The sequence below is a fragment of the Taeniopygia guttata genome, chromosome 11 (assembly GCF_048771995.1).
Source record: "Taeniopygia guttata chromosome 11, bTaeGut7.mat, whole genome shotgun sequence".
Classification (NCBI taxonomy): Eukaryota; Metazoa; Chordata; class Aves; order Passeriformes; family Estrildidae; genus Taeniopygia; species Taeniopygia guttata.
The window spans coordinates 18,838,075-18,859,589 of NC_133036.1; the positions used below are offsets into that span (position 1 = coordinate 18,838,075).

Here is a 21,515-nt window from a genome sequence, read left to right on the forward strand (position 1 = left end):
AATGACTTCTGGAGATGAGTGTGAGAAAAAGGTTTTAGTGTCTAAATGTTGTTCACTGCCTGCTGAAACTGAGACCCTCTGAGCAATAAAAAATTTCATAAAAGCTCACAAAGGCAGTTTTATTGGTTTTGTAGAGCCATGATCAGGATTTTCCTTTCAATATCTATCTGGTGACATGCTTTTTAAAAGAGTTACAGGCTTGCAAAGTTACAGGAGGTATTTAAAAGGCATGGAGTTAAGGAGAGGCTGGGGTTAATGCTGGGCTCAGTGATTGCAAAGGACATTTCCAACAAAAATGATTCTTGTAAAGATCAATGGAAAACTGATGGGCCATGAGCAGAAGGGTGTGAGGCTGACAGGAGCCTGACCCCTCCCTGCCCTGCTGCTGGCTGGGGTCACAGCAGCTCACTGAGAGCCAGGGGGGCTGAGCAGGACTGAGCCCTGAAAACCCCTCTGGGCCAGCTTTCAGTGCAGAGCCCACCTACAAACTGCATGGGGGTCTAGAATACTTTTTTCTTTTTAATATGAAATCTCAAACCTTTTTTCCTGTATATTAAGAATAACAGCTTCTGCTATAGAAAGGAAGAAGAAAAACATTATTATTTCCATATTGTTTTTTGCCTTAAGTGTACTTTTTACACTTTAACCTCCAAATGTGGACACTAAAAATCAACCAAAATATTTTCATCTCTTATTGAATTATGTGTAACAAGATTTGAATTCTCAGTGCTGTAACTTACTAAAACACTAAAGAGACTTTTAGTTACTTTAACATAACACTTACTTGGAATGAAATCAGCAGTATTCTTATAAAAATATAGGATAAAATGGGTTCATTACTATGTATCTCAATTTCAATAAAGGTGATGTATTTCTTATAAAGTTCTTTTTTAATGGTTTTGAACAAGTAATAGCATTTTACATGTCATGAGTCTCTGGACATTTATTTGGTTAAAGGAGACATTAGATACAGATAAATATAATTACATACAGTTGAAGCATTTTTCACCTGACCCAGCATTTTTATATTACTTTATTTTAGTATTCAATAGTTCTCTAATTCAACAAGTGAATCAGGGTTCCTGAGTCCCTGTGTAGATTTAAGGCAAAAGGAGTCCCTATTTGGATTTCTAATTATTTGTAATTTTATTGCTTAAACAAAGCCATATACAGTTGAGGGGAGGCGGAAAAACATTCAAACATTAGAAATCCTAATAGGCACTTCTCTTAAGATGTTTGCATACATTCATTTTGGCTACTGTGGTGCCTTTAGGGTGTTGACAGAGAAGAAAGAGAACCCTGAGAACAAGAGAGAATTTGTTCAAAGCAGTAAAACAGACCCATTCCTTTTGGAGGACTCAGAGAGGAGATGGTTTAAGTAAAGATGCTACAGCTAGTTTCAGATGTCTGTAATCTTAATGTAACAGGCAGGGATTTCTTTGCATTATTTTACTGACAAAGGTGAAATCATATTTAAAAATGACTGAAACACATTTTAAAGAGTGTTGTTATGCAGATTTTGAGATTATGACCAGAAAGTAGTATTAAAAAAGAAAAGCAGTGAAAAACATATCCTATCCACATCAAAATTTGTCTGAAACACTCTACAGAACCAAATTAAAAAAAAAAGTCCTGCACTAAAAGTCATTGAAATGGTTCACATACACAAATCTAAGTTTCTCAAGGAACATTTCTATTCTCTACATCAGTTATTCCACTGTGACACTCCAGGTGATATGGAATGTGAGGCCAAACAATTGGAAAGTGATTTTTGAAAATCTATGCTGTTAAAGGAGCATGCACAGCAAGAGCATTGGAAAAATGTTTGTGCCAACAGCATGTCCATCAACATTAACAAAGAAACACAGGCAGAATTTGGGAGAAACTCCGAAACAAATAAGGTGACACAAAATATGAGGAAAATCTTTTGGGCAAGGAAAAAAAAACATACACAAAAAAAACCCAAAAAAAAAAAAACAAAACAAAAAAAAACCCATAATTTTGTTCAAAATACTGCTTTTAATTTCAAATTCAAAAGTAACTGCAATTTAATTCTCAGCAATTTAATAAGTTTAGGAAAGCACCCTTAGAATTTTAGAAGCAGTAACTACTCCTGTTCTTGGTTAATGAGCTTACAGGCACTGCACTCCTCTGGGAGGGCACATCCTTCCTATTTTATAGCTGAGGAGACAGAGGCACAGAGGCAGTAATGAGCCCAGGCCTCCAGACCAAGTCAAGCCTGCCAAGCTCATAACTTCATGTTACATGGGCTCTGAGACCTCCCATGCTGAAAACTCCTGAAAATTAAGCCCATTTAAAATACAATCAGCAAAACACAAAGTGATATTGTCTACATTAATTAAGTGTCATGGCTTTAACCTCAGCCACTAATTAAGCACCACAGCCACTCGCTCCCTTCCCTGCCCCTTCCCACGGCGTTGGGCGAGAATCCAAAGAGTAGAAGTGAGAAAACTTGTGAGTGAGGTAAAGCCAGTCTAGCAGGCTGCCATGGGTACCCCAAAATGTTACTGCACTCCACATCTCTCTGTGCCCAAACTGTTCCTATGTCTCAAAGCCCGGTGCCACAGCTGGAAAGGGGGTGGGGGCTGCTGGGGGCCTTTGGGAAGCTGCGGGTCTCCAGCAGAGCCACTCTGGCATCGTGGACTTGGACTCAGGCAGAGGCGTTTGGCTTGGAGAGGTGTTCCTGCCTCTTGGGGTCTTCCTGCCACTTGTGTTCCTGACACAGAGCTGAGGCAGCATGGGGGAAGGGTCCCTTTTGGGTTCTCTGTTGTCTTTTCCCAGGAGGGTGCATGTCTCGGTCCTGGCGTGCCCGGGAGGTGTTTGTGCCTGAGCAGTGGGGGAACGGAGCAGCCCCAGCCCCTTCTGTGCCACCCCGTGCTGTCCCTGCTGTCCCTGCCATCCCCTGCTGTGCCATCCCCTGCTGTCCCTGCCATCCCCTGCTGTCCCTGCCACCCCCTGCCATCCCCTGCTGTCCCTGCCATCCCTTTCTGTGCCATCCCCTGCCATCCGCTGCTGTGCCATCCCCTGCCATCCCCTGCTGTCCCTGCCATCCCCTGCTGTGCCACCCCCTGCCATCTCCTGCTGTCCCTGCCATCCCCTGCTGTCCCTGCCATCCCCTGCTGTGCCACCCCCTGCCATCCCCTGCTGTCCCTGCCATCCCCTGCTGTCCCTGCCATCCCCTGCTGTCCCTGTATTCTCCTGCTGTCCCTGCCTTCTCCTGATGTCCCTGCCATTCCCTGCTGTCCCTGCCACCCCCTGCCATCCCCTGCTGTCCCTGCCATCCCCTGCTGTCCCTGCCTTCTCCTGCTGTCCCTGCCTTCTCCTGCTGTCCCTGCCATCCCCTGCTGTCCCTGCCATCCATCCCCTGCCGTCTATCCCCTGCAGTTCCCTGCCACAGGGAAGGCGCAGCCCCTGGTGGATTCTCCCCTGGAGGCTCAGAGGTGCCCTTATTGCTCTCTACAAGTCCCTGAAGGGAGGTTGCAGACAGGTGGGGTTGGTCACTTCCACCAGGTAGCACTGACAGAACCAGAGGACACAGCCTAAAGCTACGTCAGGGAAGGTTCAGGTTGGATATTAGGAAAAAATTCTTTACTGAAAGAATAATAAAGTACTGAAACTGTCTTCCTAGGGAGGTGGTGGAATCACCATCTCTGGATGTGTTTTAAAAAAAGACTGGACATGGCACTTGGTGCTATAGTCTAATTGAGGTGTTGGGGCGTAGATTGGACTTGATGATCTTAGAGGTCTCTTCCAACCTCATTATTCTGTGATTCTGTGATTCTGTGGATTGAACCTCCTCATCCCTCACTGGCTCCAGCCCAGCTGGGGTGCAGAGGGACTGGGGACAGCGCTGAGGCTGTTCCCCTCTGCTGTCCAAGCCACCCTGCTGGGGAACGGGGGTCACCCCACCCCATGGGCTTGTCCTTGTCCCCGGGGAGCTAGTGAGCCTTGACAATTTTCTGTCTAGTGATCAATCACTGGTATTTTTGCCTGATGCTGTTCCTCCTGTGAGTAAACAGGAGAATTTTTTCACTTACAGATATTTGTATTGCATTTCTCCTTATTGGTGGAAAGGGATCAGTTAAAACTGTAAAGGAAGGCAACACATTGCAGAGTGACCACCTCTTAAATTGCCTTTACACAAGACACAGGCACAGCCAAGGCCATGCACACGAGCAAAGCAAAGCAAAGCAAAGGGAGGATTTCACTCCCTGCTTCCCAAGGGCAGCCAAAAGTTCAGCAGGGCCCATCAGGTGTCAGTGGTTGCTCAGCCTGGGAAATGCCATCAGTCCATCCTCCCCCTCTTCCTCCTGTTCCCAGAGCTTTACACAGGAGCACAATGGAATATTGGGTCACTTGGGGTCAGCTGTGTCCCCTCCCAGATTCTGGTGCACCCCCAGCCTACTCCATTTGAGGGCAAGGAACAGCAAAGGCCTTGACTTTGTGTAAGCCCTGCCCAGCAGTAACAAAAACATCCCTGTATTTCAACAGTGATTCCAGCACAAATGCAAAATACAGCCCCATAGCAGAAAATTGATTCTATCCCAGCCAAAATGAGCACAGTAACAACCTCTGAAATTGCCTGACCCGTAGATAGCCATTTACTAACAGCAGATTACTTCAGAATATTTCTTCCATTAATTCACTTCAAGACAATATCTGCTGACTTGTGATTTGACAAAATGGTTTTTTATTAAAACACACCATTATGCAATACAAAATTAGGCACTACAGAAAAGATCTCCTGAGGATGCAGTGTTGCAAAAATATATTCAGACTTTATGCCAGAGGTTCTGTATCTAAACTTTTAGGCTACTATAGCTTCTCAATGAATCATTCAGTCTTTCAGCAAGCTCCCCAAGCTAATCCAGCAGCACTAGGCTGGCAGCTGGTTCTTGCAGCACACCAGCAAGAAACAAGCCTGCTAAAAACCATACTGCCTATCCTTCCCACGGTGTATTTCTTTTATTGCAAATGTAGTTTGAAAACCTGGCCTGAAGTGTCTGAAAGTCACCAAGGAAATCACTCACATTGCTTCTTCCAGCACTTCCTGTCAATAGACTGGCAATTTCCACCTTCCTTAATAGGGGGAATAAAGGGAAATTATGTCAAGTAAGAGGCTATAATATCATTTGTTTACAAGAAAAAATTGAATCTGTAGCTCTGTTTAAGAGATACTAGATTGAGATGAGACCACAGTTACTACACTTTTAATTATTTCATTTTATTAACATAGCATATTCTTCTTGTAAGATTACCAGCCCTGCACCTCATACAAAGCATACAAGTGAAAATGCACATTTCTCAAGTTCCTCTGGGTAAAATTGCCTTGAGAGATTCTCTGGGGAATATGCCCTGAAGAATTTCATTTGTGTGAAAGGGAACCAAATACACAAGAAGTTGTGGGAAGGGATTTGAGGCCATGCTACTTTGCATTTTCTCAAAGTGAAATCTTCATGTACTGAATAGCAAAAAGTACAGAAAAGCTATCTGAAATTGCATGTGATGTGCCTCTGCAAGTTTTAGTTCATTTGAGCTCCACAAAGAAAGTTTAGAGCATCTTTGAAAAGAGAATCTGAGATTGCATGAAAAGCATAAACCCAATTCCTGCCAGAAGGACTCCCTCACCTTCAGATGAAAAAGAAAATCTAAAAGGGGTAAAAAGCAGCAAAGCTGGATTTGCATGAGGAAACAGAGGCAGACATTTAAATTCATTCTAAAGAATGATGCAAAACATTTTTAATTCTTTGTCCTTATGTTTTTGATATCTTCACTTTTTGGATAATTAAATCTTTTCCTACAGAGATTTAGGACAGTTTTGTAAATGCCATCTCTTTTTAGGCAGACAGAAGACTGGAAAAAAGTGAGAGTATGTGAAGTGGTGGAACTCTTTTCCATGCCTGTTCCTGATGGTTTTAGTTTTTCTTGAGGTAGAGACATAAAGAAATGAAAAAATGAGATCAAAACTTTACTCTGTGTATTTTTAATACATACTTATTTTCTTATATTAAAATTCTTGCAGAAGTAAAAAAAGTCACTGACAATTTTATTCAATTTTTATTATTTTTTTAAATAAAATTTAACAGGAAGAAACTTGCTTTTTGCCAGCCCATAGTAGTTTTCAACTGGTTTCAGAGAAGCAGCACTAACTTCCCAATCCTTTCAGAGAAAGTACAGCAAGAAAAGGCAGCATTGAGTAAAGAGGTTAGGAAAGCAGTTTACCACCACTTTTAAAAATCAATCATGTGTTGCTGCTTGCTCATGGAGGAGATGGTCCAGTACCACTGAAGTAAATGCCAAATTTTCATATTTGAAAAGACAATGCTATACAATCATAGATAACTATTGCTTAAGCAGAAGCTCTTCTAATACTTCAACAAAGAGAGTTTTAAACCTGTGCTTCCAATTCCAATTTTCAGAGTTGCAAGACTTCAGACAGTGGAGTGCAAAGGTTTTAAATATTTTATTTCTGAATAATGAGTAATAAAACTTAGGGAACTCAGTCATTTGAGTAAAAACATTTTTTTTCCTTTTTTTGCCCAATGGATCAACTCTAAGGCCGTGAAAAGATCACTAAATGAGATTGTCAAATGCTTACACATAGAGTGCAGCCTGTAAGCAACAAAAACATGAGACAGAAAGTAGCACATCAGAAACAAGAGAGTTGTCTCAGGTGGAACCAACAGCCAGGTCAGCAAAGGCTGCAGTGACCCACTCTGCCACAGCCTGGGGCTTCAGCAGCACCAGGCAGAGGCAGCCAAGGAAGGGATCCTGAATTGCACTGTGAAAGCTCACACCCAGTGAAGCTAAGGCTTCTCTGCCAGGAAAGAGCTCTGCCTGGCAGAGGGCTGCCTCTGAGACTGAAACAGAGGGGCTGAATGTGTAAGAGATCCTTCAGCCAGTGCATAACAGAGAGTGGATCATGTATAAATGCATGCGAGGTACTGAGTGAGCCATGGTTATATTGAAAGGCTCTGAACAATTGTCATAGAAAAGGGATCAGTGAAATCAGACACATTCACACACTTTCATCAGTTAAATAAAAGTTCCATTCCTAGCTAACCATATTCAGCAATCAATGGGCTACTCACTGTTTGTATGCACTGACTTACAAAATCAAATGATTCAATTGTCATAGCAACTGTATCACAAATTTGGGCTGTCAGGGCATATGCAAACAATCAATCTCTCAATTCATATGGCCCCTCCTTGGGCTGATGCAGCATTCTACACTGGGGTACTAGAAAAATCAGCAAGTGCTATTATATGTGAATGAAAAATGCAGATTTGCCCATAAAATGGCAGTGGCAGAAGGGTTCTCAGTCCAGGTACCACTGATAGTTCAGACTGACAGAGGGGCAGCTCCACCAGAGCCCTCTGCCCCCTGCACCCCAGGCTTCCTAGGAAGGAAACAGGGAACAGTGACCAAGTGGAGAACATTTGTCTATTCTCACTGCCAGAGCAGATGTGACCCCTCTCCCCCTAGAAGAGCAGTGTAGCTCAGCCAGGTGTGCAGATGAGCAGAACAGTCACCAGTCCCCACAAAAGGCTGTTCTTCTCTCCCACATTCCTGAGGTGCGCCGCCACGCCACGGCTGCAGCATCTCCTTTGCTTCTCTGCCAGATCCCAAGTTCTGTGCTGGGCAGAGGAGGGGAAGGAAGTGCAGTGACCTGGCAGAGGCAGGGACCAGGGGAGTGAGGAGATGAGCCACATGGGTAGATGAAAGCTCCCCGTGCTCCCTGACTCTGAGACATTGGCAGCCAAGTAGAGGTGGAATGGAGATGAGAGTGGTGTTGGGAAGTGCACAGGGAGGGAGGCACCAAAGGCTTCCCTCCAATGCCAGCACCAAGCTGCAAACACATCAGAGTCTGGGATATCCAGTTTATAGTGGTGAGAGTTGTGAGCTGAAGTTAACAGAGCAAATGTCCCCAAATCCCACTGCTGCTAAATTGTCTTTCAACATTCACATGATATAAAGCTCTGTCAAGACCAATCCTTATGTCCTGGAAGCACCTGAACCTCTCAGGCACACACCACATGAAGAATTAAGTGTCCTCAGTGTGGCATGTCCATTTTAGATTTTCCAGGTGTTCCACTACCAATTTTCATTGAACTTTGTGTGGCCAAGGAGAAAACATGAACATCAAATTGCCACTTTACTGTTGGAGAAATTGTAAATTCCAAAAGTTTTCGAACATCTTTAAATGGCCTTCCCATACCTTTAAAAAGTATCAAGCTTACTAAAACTCAGTACTGGCACTTTGACTCCTCCTACCTGGGTTTCATCTCAGGTCAAGTCCTAGGTACCATCTAATGTCACCTGAATCCTGGAAGTAGCCAGCACTCAGTTTTTGAGCAGAACCTTTTCTCCCTCAGTCTTACTGATAGGAAAGTCAATTCAGGACATTATTCTCATGCACCCATGTTGTTCTACCCATCAGTCATTAAAATCTGGGTGAAGAAGTGCAAGTGAGATCCTTAACAAGAAACAGAAAGCCTTCCAGAAGAAGAGTAGAACCAGTGAGAAATGACAAACAGCAAAGCCCCACTGCCCTTCAAGTGCTCAGGAATAAAGGGCCTGGCAAAGAGCTCAACCCCTTACACTGAGCTTCCCAAGAACTGCTTCTTTCTCACAGGGTGTGAATCAAAGTCTGTCCAATTATCACTCTTTCTGCACCAAGTTTTGTAGCTGTTGCAGGTGTTAACCTTTATTTTTTAGTGTTCCATATTGATCTCCTATACTAAGAAGACTTGTCAATAATCAACTGTGAGAACAGGAGAAAGGGAAACTCTATCAGTTCCAGTTAATTGATTGTAACATAATAATATGCACCATTTGGATACACATCTGTGCTATTTGATCTACAGTCAATCTATCAAAGCAGTGAGCTTCAGCACTCAGAGGCATGCCTTTGTAGATCTACTTTTTCAATTTTGCCTGCAGCCTTCTCTCTTTCCATTTGTGCTTTCTTTCCCAAAGAAACATCTCAACAGGGTGATATGAAAGGAGTCCAAAAATCCATCAAAATTGCAGTCAAAAATTACTTTGTCTCTCCTCCAATAGAAAGACAAGTGAAGCTTTCGTGTCCAACTTGCACGATGTCTTGAAACATTTCTGGGTTCTGGATGAGTTATACTAACTAGCTACATGAAGTCAAATTCATGAAGTGCTTGCTTGAAATTCATTTAAATTCCTCTGGTTACCTGAATAGTTCTACAGGCTACTAAATATAAATGCAGTGCTAGAGTTTAAACTTTAGCTTTTACTTTTTAATAAACCTGGCAAAGTGTAATGTCCTTGCCAAAGTCATGCTACGAAGGCAATATGCAAATATTAAATATGAGAATGAAGAATAACGGAAAGGTATTAAGTAGAAATTGCAAGTAACTGCTGAGAGTGCCTGAAAGCTAATGATGTTAATTAACAGTATTCCCTGGGTTAGGTCCAAAGAAGGAATGGGGAATGCAATAACACAGACCTGACTTTTCTGTTTTCTTTATAGAATTCTTATCGAATATAAATTAAGTCAGAAAATGGCAAGTTCCAATTAGTAGGGGTAGATAGCAAGGAAGACCAAGTAAACAAGTAGTTGTGCCTTCCTCATAATAAATTCACAAACAGCTCCTCCTGTTCTTTCAATTAAGCCTCCAATAGAAATGTGCCATGCCCCTTCCTTTATTGGGTATCATGGAAACAGAGGAAGCTTAAATTCCATCATTATTTAGTCAATAAGATGGATTCAGTTTATATTAGAACGTAAGACCAGTCTGAAAAAAGCACAATAGTATGTGTTTTTATCAAAGAGTTCATCTATTTGTTCTTTTAGTATGTTGCAAGTCAAAGTATCAGGGTTTCCAAATCCCAGTTAATAAAATAATCCTTTCCTCAGTCAATTTCCAATCTCAACAATAGAGTAGTTAGCAGACAGTTAACAGCCCCATTGCAAACTCGGGATGCAATGTATCATTTTCTGGACAAAAGTAATACCGCAGATTCAGACAATAGTCAGCTACCAATGTCAGCTGTGTAGGTAGTGGGACTTACCAGAACGACACAGCAACACTTTATTTGGGTTTTGATTCAAAAGGAATTCATTCCTTTAAAATGCTACTGTTTCTGTTTCTGCTTCTCACCTGCTTTCACTTCAACAAATAAAAGAAATTGCAAGGCAACCCATATCAAAACAATTATTTCTCACATGAGGCTGTGTTTAGAATAATAAAAAAAAAAAATAAACAGTAGCTTCAAGAGATGGTGTTTCTGACTAGTACACAACACAAAAATATGTACAGCAAACAGTCAAGAGGCAAGAGGCACAAAGCCTTTATGAGGGGGTGTGCTGGCTTTGCATGGCCTGGCTCTTGGTAGCATGGGGACCATGGAGGTGACTTCTGTGAGAAGCTGCTGGAAGCTCCCAGTGTGTCCAGCAGAGCCAGGCCCTGATGGCTCTGGAGATGGACCTGCTGCTGGCCAAGGCCAGTTAGAGATGATGAGAGGGAAAACACATTTAAGAAGAAAATCTAAAAAACGGGGACTGTTAAATCCAGCTAGAGAAGAGGAGGAGGGGAGAACATGTGAGGGTAACAACAATGGAAACACCAAGGTCAGTGGGGAAGGAGGGGCAGGAGGTGCTCCAGGTGCCAGAGCTGGGATTCCTCTGCAGACCCTGGTGATGATCATGGTGAGGCAGCTGTGCCCTGCAGCCCGTGGGGATCCATGGGGAATGCAGAGATCCATGGGGGATGCAGAGATCCATCCCCAGCCCCTGGGGATCCATGGGGGATGCAGAGATCCACCACAGCCCCTGGGGATCCATGGGGGATGCAGAGATCCATGGGGGATGCAGAGATCCATCCCCAGCCCCTGGGGATCCATGGGGGATGCAGAGATCCACCACAGCCCCTGGGGATCCATGGGGGATGCAGAGATCCATCCCCAGCCCCTGGCAGAGGTGCCCACACCTGAGCAGTGGTGCCTGGAGGGGGCTGTGACCCAGTGGGAGACCCAGGGGACACAAAGGCCCTGCTCCAGGCTGGAGCAGCCTGGCCTTGGAGCACTGCAGCCCTGGACAGAGAGACCCACTCCACAGCAGGGGTGGGAGGGCTGTGTGCCCGTGGGAGGGACTCAGCTTGCAGCAGGTCACAGAGCTGCTGCCCGTGAGATGGAGCCACGCTGGAGAAGTTCACAGAGAAATGTCTCCGTGGGAGGGACCCCACGGCCTCACAGGGGAAGGACTCCTCTCCCTGAGCAGTGCAAGGTCTCGGATGATAAACTGATGAAACCTCCTACCCTGTCTCCCCGAGTTATTTGTAGGAAGGAGAGGGGCTGGAGGAAAAAAGGTGGTTTTTAGGGCTTATTTACTTCTCATCATCCTCCTCTGACTTTGTTGGTAATAAAATTCACTTTGCATCTCTAAATTTCGCCTGTTTTGCCCTTGGAGTGTGTTCTCCCCATCATAATATCAACTCATGAACCTTTCAGTCATTTTTTTCCCCTCTCCTTTCCCCAGCTGTGGCAGGTGAGCATGAGTGACTTTTGTGGGTGCCTAACATTTGGTCAGTGTCAAAGAAGACAAGGGGAAACACCAGCAGGAAGATAGTCTGGGTATTTTGTCTAAGAAATAGGCATAAGCACCATCCTCAGGTGGGAGCTGTATCTCCAGAGGGTGGGTACCAGCTGCACACAATGATCTTTATTCCAAGATTCCCTTCCTGGGAAAGGCAAGGCAGCCTTGTGTGAAGGGTGGCCTGGGTGAAGCTGCCAAGGGGGACACAGCACCTTGGCTATGAGAGAGTTAATGAGGGATTGGGAGGGAAGCAGTGACACCAGGCTCAGGACTGTGCTTCAGGACAAATCTGTGCAGCTTTGCTGGTTCCAGCACTCAGGGTCAGCTGCTGGTGCACAAATCAACTGGGAATACCAACTTCTTTGACAGTATGAAAGTCCTCAAGAGGCAAATATTAAAAGTCACTTAATATGTGTACTGATCTCTGCTTTGGCTGCCCGATTTGTAATTTTTTCTTGTTCAAACTGATGGATGAACGGAATGTTTTTAATTATTTCCAGTCTATGCCCTTCAGAATTGCATTGCTTTCCCTGCATACAGTACTTCTGTCCAGAGACTCCCTTGCTTCATTAAGATGGAAAGTAATTTCAGTTACAAAAAGCCAGAGTAATCGTGTTTTAATCAACTGAAGTGCACACAAGCTGCTACCATCCCAAGCACCCCACGACACATGCAGCAGCACAAGGGTGCATTGCATGCTGCCTGTGGGATGCAGGAGCCCCAAATTTCCTGCTCTGGAAATGACACCCACAGCTTCACCTAGATCCAATGTCTGCATCTCTGAAGCTGGCTTGGACAGAAAAGCACAAGAACAATGGGAAGTATTGTGTTAGCACAACACTAGCACAGGAGAGGGGAAAATGAGGCTCTCTTTTTGGGAAGTGTTCTACTTCACCACAACAACTGCTTAAGAATAAGCTGTCAGTCGTAGTTCAAAATTCCTCAAATAATATTTAAACTATTAGAAATTGTATGCTTGACAATGGCAGGATTTAAACAAAAAGCCCAGAATTTGGGACAAATGTGTTACTCGAGTTACAAAGGAACTCACACATGAAAGAAAGCTCAAAGAGATTAAAAAACCCCAACCCTTAGCAGCTTGGAAAACTTCTTATGTTTTCCAAAAATAAGGGGAAAAAAAGAAGCATTGTAGTCAAGAAGCCATGATTAACTGTCGGAATCTGTGGGTATTGGTGATTCCGAGATTGTAGAAAGTCTCTGTCTGTCAGCCCTGTTGCCAAAGAAGAAGCCATAATTGGTCTGTGCTGGTTGTTTATTTTTGCTTATCTCTAACATGTTCTGCTGCCCTGCCGCAGCTCTGTCCTGCAGGGCAGCGTGTGGGGCTCTGCCCTCAGTGGGATGTTACAGACATTAAATACGAGAAACTACGTGTGCTATATTTACAATAATGTGCCAATATCTGTCACCTACGTTGAACAGTGTGTCCCCAGCCTAAACCAATAGAAAAATGCCAACATCACCAAGAACATGGAGGTAAGGAAGAAGAAGGAGGAAGAACAGGATCAGGCCCACTTTCCTCCATCTTAGAACTCCTGACCCCCCTGTACAAAGTAAAACCCCCCTGTACAGGTGTTAAAACCCCCCTGTACAATACTAAAAATTTTTTCCCTCTAATTTGTGACTACTTTTACTATACCATCTGTGACTGCTTGTTCCACCTTCAAAGTTGGTAATTCATTCCATGGTTCAAACTCAAGATCACAGCTGTTTTCAGCTGCTTGCCAGGGTCTAAAATGCTTCTGACCAAGGCCTGGAACCTCTGAAAATGTCTGAGGGACATTTTGAGTTCCGACAATTAACCACTTAGAGCTCCAAGGGCCTGGTTTGAAGGCTGCCCCAGAAACACCCCATCATTTCCCCAGTGCAGAGGCAGCCAGCACCAAACCTGCCTGGCAGGGCTGCACAGGTGTGTCTAACCCAGGCACCCACAGGCAGAGCTGCCAGGGGTGGGAAGTGACACCACACCCTGGCAGCCCCACTGGGGACTCAGAGGGATCAGATCATTTCGATTCACTGCACAGGTTGGCTTTTTTCCTGATATACAATTTGAGATGTGCTGCTGCTTTGCTAAGCCTTCTTTACTTGGCCTCATTAATTCCATCTCTATTAAAATGAGTTGTTGTGTTAGATGGAACTTTTGAAGGCATTTTTACAAATCAAATGGTAAGTTTATGTTAGAAAAAGGATTTATAGCACATACTTAAAACAGACACGCATACAAAGTCTGTTCTAATTAGGCCTTAATTTTTGCAGAAAATGCTTTTATTTTAGAGGTATCTGTATTTTAACAGTATTACAGATATGTATACTACATCTATATTTTATATTTTATATTTTAACAGTATTACAGATGTGTATACTACATCTATATTTTATATTAATTTATTATGGTAGCAACCTTTAACTAAATTTCTTTACTGAGTAATTTAATTCAAAGAGGCAAAAAACTGGACAGGAGTAAGTTAGGATCAGGTATGGGCAGGTCTTTTGTATTGTACAAACTGAGTTAAGTTTAAATTTTAAAAAAGAAAAAAAAAAGGAAGAAAAACTATCTTGATTCTCTGACCAGTATATTTGGGAAAATCTTCTTCCTGCTATTTTTTTTCATGTTTATCAGAATCATGAGTACTACTCTATTATTCATTCTGCAATTAAGTACACATTGCTGTCTCTGAGAAAAGACCTAAGACTGAGGCGTATTTGGATAGGATACTTCACACAGATGTTCCTGAAATGCCATAACATCCATTCCAGAGTAAATTTCACAAATCTATTTGGATGAAGCAAACAAGAGCACTCTGTGCACAGAGCCCTGTAAGGGATGAGTTGCAGATGCAGACTTGAAGTTATCATTTTTATTAAAAAATACTTCAGCTGTAGTTGAGTCTCAAACCAGAGCAAAACACCAGAGGCAAACCAAAATTAGGTCTTGAAGCAGAGACAGAGGAGAAAGCAGAATGGTAAAACTATATAGTATTACCCAAGGAAGATGAAAGACATTTTATTGCATTGCTAGTAGCATTTGGAAAAGAAAATAAAGAATAGCTCACAGTGGGTTTCACTATGTGGTAGGACTGGATAAAACACAGGCCAGGCTCAAGCCTGCAAAATCATGGTTCCCCAAGTGAAAGAGAAAAGAACACCATGAAAAACAACATAAACAGTCTGTAATTAGAGAATGAGTCTGTCTCTGCTATTCCCTCTGTGTTTGGGCACCAGTGAGATGTTGGCCATCATCACATCTAGCACCTCAGAGTTATTGATCACTGCCTTCAACTGCGTGTACCAGACACCAGTGGTTAATTTATGACCAAAAATATTACCCTTTTGGCAATAACGTCAAAGACCTGGTAAGAAATATGGATAGTAAAGGTGTAGCATAACAATAAATTAAGATTTTTATTCGTATAATAGATCTGTGCAATATAACTTCCCTGACTTCACTGCACTTAAGAGGTTCTTACCATGTAGATTTAAATCTAAAGTGACAGACTGTATCATAAGAAAGACAACTAAAAGAAGCCAAATTTAGATGTCACAAATTCAGAAAACATCAAAGAGATTGGCAAGTGCTTCACCAAACATTTATATTAAGCAGGAATTCTTGTTCTGATTACATCTTAAAGCCAGTAAATGAATAACCATCTTTTCAAATGGTTACTCATCTCCTCCTAGCATTTATTTCTCATTTTTCAAAACAAAGCATATGAGTACAAAATATTAATATCTCAAATAAGTTGTCTTTATGAAAAACTACAACAAAAACACAAATATAATGAACCACAAACTATTTAGGTCTCATACCTGCGCTTTGCACTTTTGTGGGATTTTATTAATAATTATTAGTTGTGGCACCAAATTTAAGAGGTAATTGCACAAAGTATGTGTGTTTGCAACAAGGTACCAGAGCTTGCTTTAAGTCAGAACAAATGATCACAACTGAAGAAAAGTAACCCTAAGTTACAGTATAATTTGGACACAACAAATGATCAGTATTTGTAACTGATTCCATCTGAAGTACTTCCCCAGTTTTTTGGTAAGTGACCAAAAGTCTTTCCTCACCTATTTAAGTTTTCAACTTTAAAAAGCTCAAAATACTTTTGGAAAGGGAACACATCTTTCACATCTTATAACTACTCCAAGTAACTGTATTAATGATACCTTAGAGCAAAGGCCAAGCAGCTCAAACACCTTAAAATTAGGCCCTTAGGGTTAGCAAAAAAGAAGCAGTTACATTTACTGATAAAAACAACATTTTCATGGTACAAACAGATCGCCCATGCTTTAGTATCAGTTATTTCAAAGTGCTGGTGCTCAGATTTTGCTGGGGTTTTTGTACAGCAGGTTCCTGCTCTGCCTTGCTCTGTAACACATTACACAGTAGTAGAATAAATGTGGGTTTTAACTGGTCACATCAGGAACTGGACAAAAGCTCGGGAGCATCTCCTAAAGCCTGGTACAGCAGAATCAGCCTCAGGTCTCCAGAACCAACACAGGAATGCTACAGACAAGCTCTATTTCTGTTTAATAGACACCTTCTGACTTTAATCTGCGGCTAAATATTCTTGAGAAACAGCTAGGGGAAGTCTTGACTCCTTCTGTAAGATGTTTAGAACTTATTTCTGATGAAGTAAAACCAATATGCTCTTTACTTGTAATAGGCACAGAATCACAATATCCCACACAACTTCGAGTTCATTGCTAACAAATGGCAGAAGTGGAGTTAAAGCTCAAACATAAGCCAAAAGCATCATCAACACTCTTGGGGGAGCTCTTGGAGCATGGAAATAATCAGAGCAATTTTATTTGGACTCTACTACAAATATCAGTTTGTAAATCTGATTTCAAAAATAAAGCATGACTGATCATCTAGGCTAGACTTGCTACCTTCACTGCAGCAAGTCACAGTGTGAACTATCATGCAAGGTGTTCCTGAGAGCTTTCCTGGAACCATGAAAATCAACCTGATGGGACTGACAGAGCTTTCACTTAATGCTGTGCAAGACTTTTAGCTGTAATTGTCCTCATCCAAAAGTCTATGGAGTCATCATGCAGACTTATTAAAATGAAGTCTTCAAACAACATTGACAGTGATGACAACAGTTCTACCCATTGAAAAGCCCCAGACAAATGTCATAATTCAGTAATATTTCCATTATCCATTTCTGTATTATTAAGTTATACCTAACAAAGGCCATGAAAGAAACCCTACACATCAGCTACAGCTGCCATCTCAGATGTTCACATCTTTATTTTTCTGTTTTCAGGTACATATCACTGTAGAAGTCAGAAGATTAGAGAAAATATAATTCTGTGTTGTTTGCCTCTCCAAAAGTGTGCAAATATTACCTCACACATTACTGCACTGAGTGTTGTCTTCACAGCAGAGTCCTCCATGCAAGTGCTATGATTAAGTACTGCCCTATCAAAGGTTCCAGGGCACAAGCCACACAGGTGTGGGTAAATACACAAAGGACAGAGTTTTCTTTTGTTTTAGATCTCTAACCTGGAAACACAACCTTCAACTGATTCTTGTTCTGCTACTGGCCTTTTAACTGAGGTTATGCAATCACTTTTGTTCCACCTTTGTTCATCTCAGTTTTCCCATTTGTAAAAGGGTGAAAGTCATAGAGTCTTCCACTCCACAACTTTTATGACATCTATACATAAAGAGGCCTTTCAAGGATTATTGTTACTTTGAAATATACATTAATTATGATTCACCATTGGTCTGTTAGTCATTGCATTAACAACACAGGCTGTATCAGTCTAGAAGAGAAGAAACGAATGTTTTTTATTGCTAAATAATTACTTTACTTTCTTTCTTTGTTTAGGGATAAAATATAACATGGGATTCCAGCAACCAAAAAAAGTAAGTTTTCAGAAGTACATAAAGAAAATTGTACCCATATTCTGAGTATGGAGTACAGATAGAGATGGCTCAGTTAAGGCCACTACACTGGAGATGAAGCACAGAAAAGGAAAGATGCATCAAAAACTTAGCCATGAAAATGCAAATTTTCATGTTAAAATAGGAATATGATAAGCTATGCAACTTCAGTTTTATGAGCTTTTTTCCTAGGCTGGATATTGCTAAAAGATACTGTAAACTTTGAATATATTAATATTCTGTATGAAATCACACTGATCAAATGAATGCCTTGAGAGGTACTTAAAACCAGGCTAAAGGAAAATTCTGGTGAAATTCCCCCATCTAGCGGCTGCACGGGGCTGCCTCCAGCCGCAGCTGAAGGACAGGAGCAAACTGTGCCAGGGAGCAGCCGTGCCCAGCTGTGCCCAGCTGTGCCCAGCTGTGCCCAGGTGCCATCGCCTGCCCAGGCAGGTGACAGGGAGTGACAGCTCCTCTGCAGCTCAGCCCGACCAAGGCTTACACTGACAGAAGACACTCAAGTTGCCCAAAAACTCCGGGGTCATCATCAGCGTCATTAAAGGTCCAGAATTGTGGGGAGCCTGAATTTGATAACCTTTAAATATCAGCCGTGTCATGAGTAAATAGGATTGACTTACAGCCAGTCTTGTAAAGGGTAATGTTTAGAAATACATCTGGTATTTACAAAGACAAACACACTTCTGACTGTAGAAACAACCTCTGAAGGTGAGAGTAGAGTACAATAATCACTCCCAACAACTGAACAGTGTTTTGCAAAACAAAATTTCAGTTGGTTTCCCAGTCTGCACACCATCTTCACTACCAGAGCATCCAATTTGAATTCTGCAAGTGTCCTAAAACTTATGTTTAATACTGATCTGTTGTGTTCAAGTTTTTTATAGCAATTATCAATATAAGCAAGTCTCCTACAAAATACAATTTGATTTTTTTTTTGTTTTTGTCACCAATGTTTTTTGTAATGAATCCCGAATCTCTTTTCTGAGACTTTTTTATTCTCTGACCTTTAACTAGAATGTGACAAGATAAAACCTCCATGACAGAACAAGTTTGTCACCTGTTGCATTGCCTTTTTTCAGACAACAAAGACTTATAAAATTGATTAAGATTTAATCTTAAAGAGCACCCTGAAAGAGCACAACCCTTCTAATCTCCAACTGTACACCTTAAAATTCACACAGTATCTTATTTTTAAGCCAGTTCTATATACTATTGGGGAAACACTGAAAACCAAAATTTAAATTTAAAATTATAAGTCCTCTAACTAAATATTTCATGTCAGCAATAAACTTTCTGCAACTACATATTCTTCTCTGTGTAAATACTCCATGGTAGTTCATATGCTACAGTCATCCAGGTGACCTCAGAATGGGGATGACACATAGCTAAACAGTAACCAGAACATAATTTTAATCTTGGAGGCATAGACAGGATTTAATTCAGCTACTTTGAAAAGCAGAGAGTAATGGAGCACACCTGGGCTGTATGCAGGAAGCATAAACAGAGAGATCCCCCAGTGAAAAAGAGCAAGTCCCAGAAAGCCTTTCCCATAGACCTGCTGTACTTCCTTGGTTTTTGGGACCTAATTCCAGCTTCATTCCCACCTCCCTCTGCTTCTCACTCGGCCTCCACTGCTCTGCTTGCAGGCTCACCTCACTCCAGCCTCCTTTGGGGTCTCCTTCATGCTGCTCTCACCAAACCCACGTCTTGTGAGCCAAACCTCTGCATTTTCACTGACATTCTTCCTGTTCCCTCTGCCCACACTTACATCTCACTCCACCCTGCAAACTCTACAGACCTCCCTCCCTTCCCTGCTGGGCTTAACTCTGTGCCAATCTGTCCTCCCTGCAAAGATTAATTACTGATGTGGGGGTGGTGGTGGGAAACACACAACCCAAACAAACAAACCCTTCAGCTTGTGTGACAACAGGGGCAGTCTGGAATAAGTAAGCAAATCCTCAAAATACTCAGATACCTTTTTGTAGAAATTTCAACAACATCTAAGACAAAAGTATCTGTCAAGGTCTGAGTACGCCACCTAAAATACAGTAATAAATCCAAATAGGAACTAGAATTTACTGGAAACTTAGATCAGGTTCATCTCTGCCTTTGAGTTTCATGTGAGCACAGAACAAGGGGACAAGAGAAGAGCCCATACCACAGTGCAGTGCTGAGGGCTCATGACAACACATTTTGTTGTACAGTTCTAAAAGTTACCAAAGATCCACGTGATGTGATGCAAGCTGCAAGTAGTGACAATCTCTCGTTTACTAATATCTTTAATCTATTTTTCCTCAGCAGGATTGTGTTTCCAGCAATAACCAGGATAGAAGATTAAGAAAAAATACTGCAGACAGAGCAGCAATGGTTAAGCGGAGCAATTCATTAGAGTCATCTGAAAGTGTGCCCACCAAGCTTCAAAGCACTGACAGAAGGCAAAGCAGCATCATGTTTGCTATGAAAGATCAACAGAAAGGTGAAGAAATTAATTCCATCAAGCTCCATAAACGCAGGAGGAGGTTCATAATTAAAAAGAGCCCAATTCTGATTTCCATGAACAGCTCCATTCTCAACCTGCCCACACTTAAATATGAGGATAGAAACAACAGCAAGTGGAAAAATCTCTATCAGATCCAAGGAGAAAGGAAGCGGATTATGAGGGAAACTTGTTCAAAATACAAGAGTAATAACAGAAGAATAATCACTCCTTATCATGTGTCTAGAATATTTGTAGAAGACAAATACAGAGTTTTGTACTGTGAAGTGCCAAAAGCTGGCTGCTCTAACTGGAAGCGGGTGCTGATGGTGCTGAACGGGCTGGCCTCCTCCACAAAGGACATCCAGCACAACACCGTGCACTACGGCAACTACTTGAAACGGCTGGATGGGTTTGACCACAAGGGAATTTATCACAGGCTCAGCACTTACACAAAAATGCTATTTATTCGCGAGCCCTTTGAAAAGCTGGTGTCTGCATTTCGGGACAAGTTTGAACATCCAAACAACTACTACCACCCGGTCTTTGGAAAAGCCATCATTTCCAGATACCGCGTCAATGCCACCAAAGAAGCACTGAGGACAGGCTCTGGAGTCAAGTTTAAAGAGTTCATTCAATATCTCCTGGATGTACACAGGCCAGTGGGTATGGATATACACTGGGATCATGTCAATAGGCTTTGCAGCCCATGTTTAATAGATTACGACTTCGTTGGGAAATTTGAAAGTATGGAAGAAGATGCAAATTTTTTCTTGCACTTAATTGGTGCTCCACAAAACTTAACTTTCCCCAAGTTTAAAGATCGTCACTCCAATGAAGAAAGAACTACCACTAAAATTACACAGCAGTATTTTGCACAGCTTTCTCCTTCTCAACGACAACAAAGCTATGACTTTTACTATATGGATTACTTGATGTTCAACTACTCAAAACCTTTTGAAGATCTATATTAATTTGAGAGCCTGGGTATTTCCACAGTCGCATCAGTTGAATTGTGTGACAAATCCAGCTGGCATCTGTTTATATATATTTACTTACCTGTCAGCAAACAATTGGTTGAAGAGCAGGGAAAAATGCAAACCAGAATATAAACAGATGTTTACACTTTCACCTTAATTGCCTCCTTTTTCGAATCATATTTTTTTCTATAATTTCTCCACATGAAATGTATGTACATATATGTATAATATGTCAGGGCCCCCAAATAAAGCACAGAATTTTTCAGGCTGGTGTGGCCTGTGTTTGCACTTGGGGGACAGTGTGTTTGAAATGAGGGGAGCACAGCTGGCAATTCTAAAGTGCAGCCAGTATCTCAAGCTCTTTACTGTTCAGAAAATCAATCTTTAAGTGATGGAGTAGCAAGAAGGAAAATACACTGAGCAATATTTACAGTTTATTGAAATGTGCAAGGCATGAAGCCATACACAGGCCCCATATGTTTGAAGGTGGAAGTTGATCACTGATTCCTGATATTCTTAAGTTTGTCAGGGGGAAAAAGTCT

General features: G+C 42.0%; 1 protein-coding gene across 5 annotated transcripts in view; it reads left to right on the forward strand.

The window, feature by feature from the left end:
* Positions 1 to 21,238, forward strand: part of CHST8 (carbohydrate sulfotransferase 8) — a 182,443-nt gene extending 161,205 nt beyond the window's left edge. For 2 of the 5 annotated variants that reach the window (XM_041718592.2, XM_072934538.1), the window contains exons 3-4: positions 17,444 to 17,481; positions 19,816 to 21,238. In XM_041718592.2, coding sequence (XP_041574526.2) covers positions 17,444 to 17,481; positions 19,816 to 20,967 — 1,190 coding nt within the window. In that variant the 3' untranslated portion in view covers positions 20,968 to 21,238. The remainder of the gene's footprint in view (positions 1 to 17,443; positions 17,482 to 19,815) is intronic. The other 3 variants (XM_072934539.1, XM_072934540.1, XM_072934541.1) reach the window with 3 other exon arrangements.
* The last annotated feature ends 277 nt before the right edge of the window (positions 21,239 to 21,515 follow it).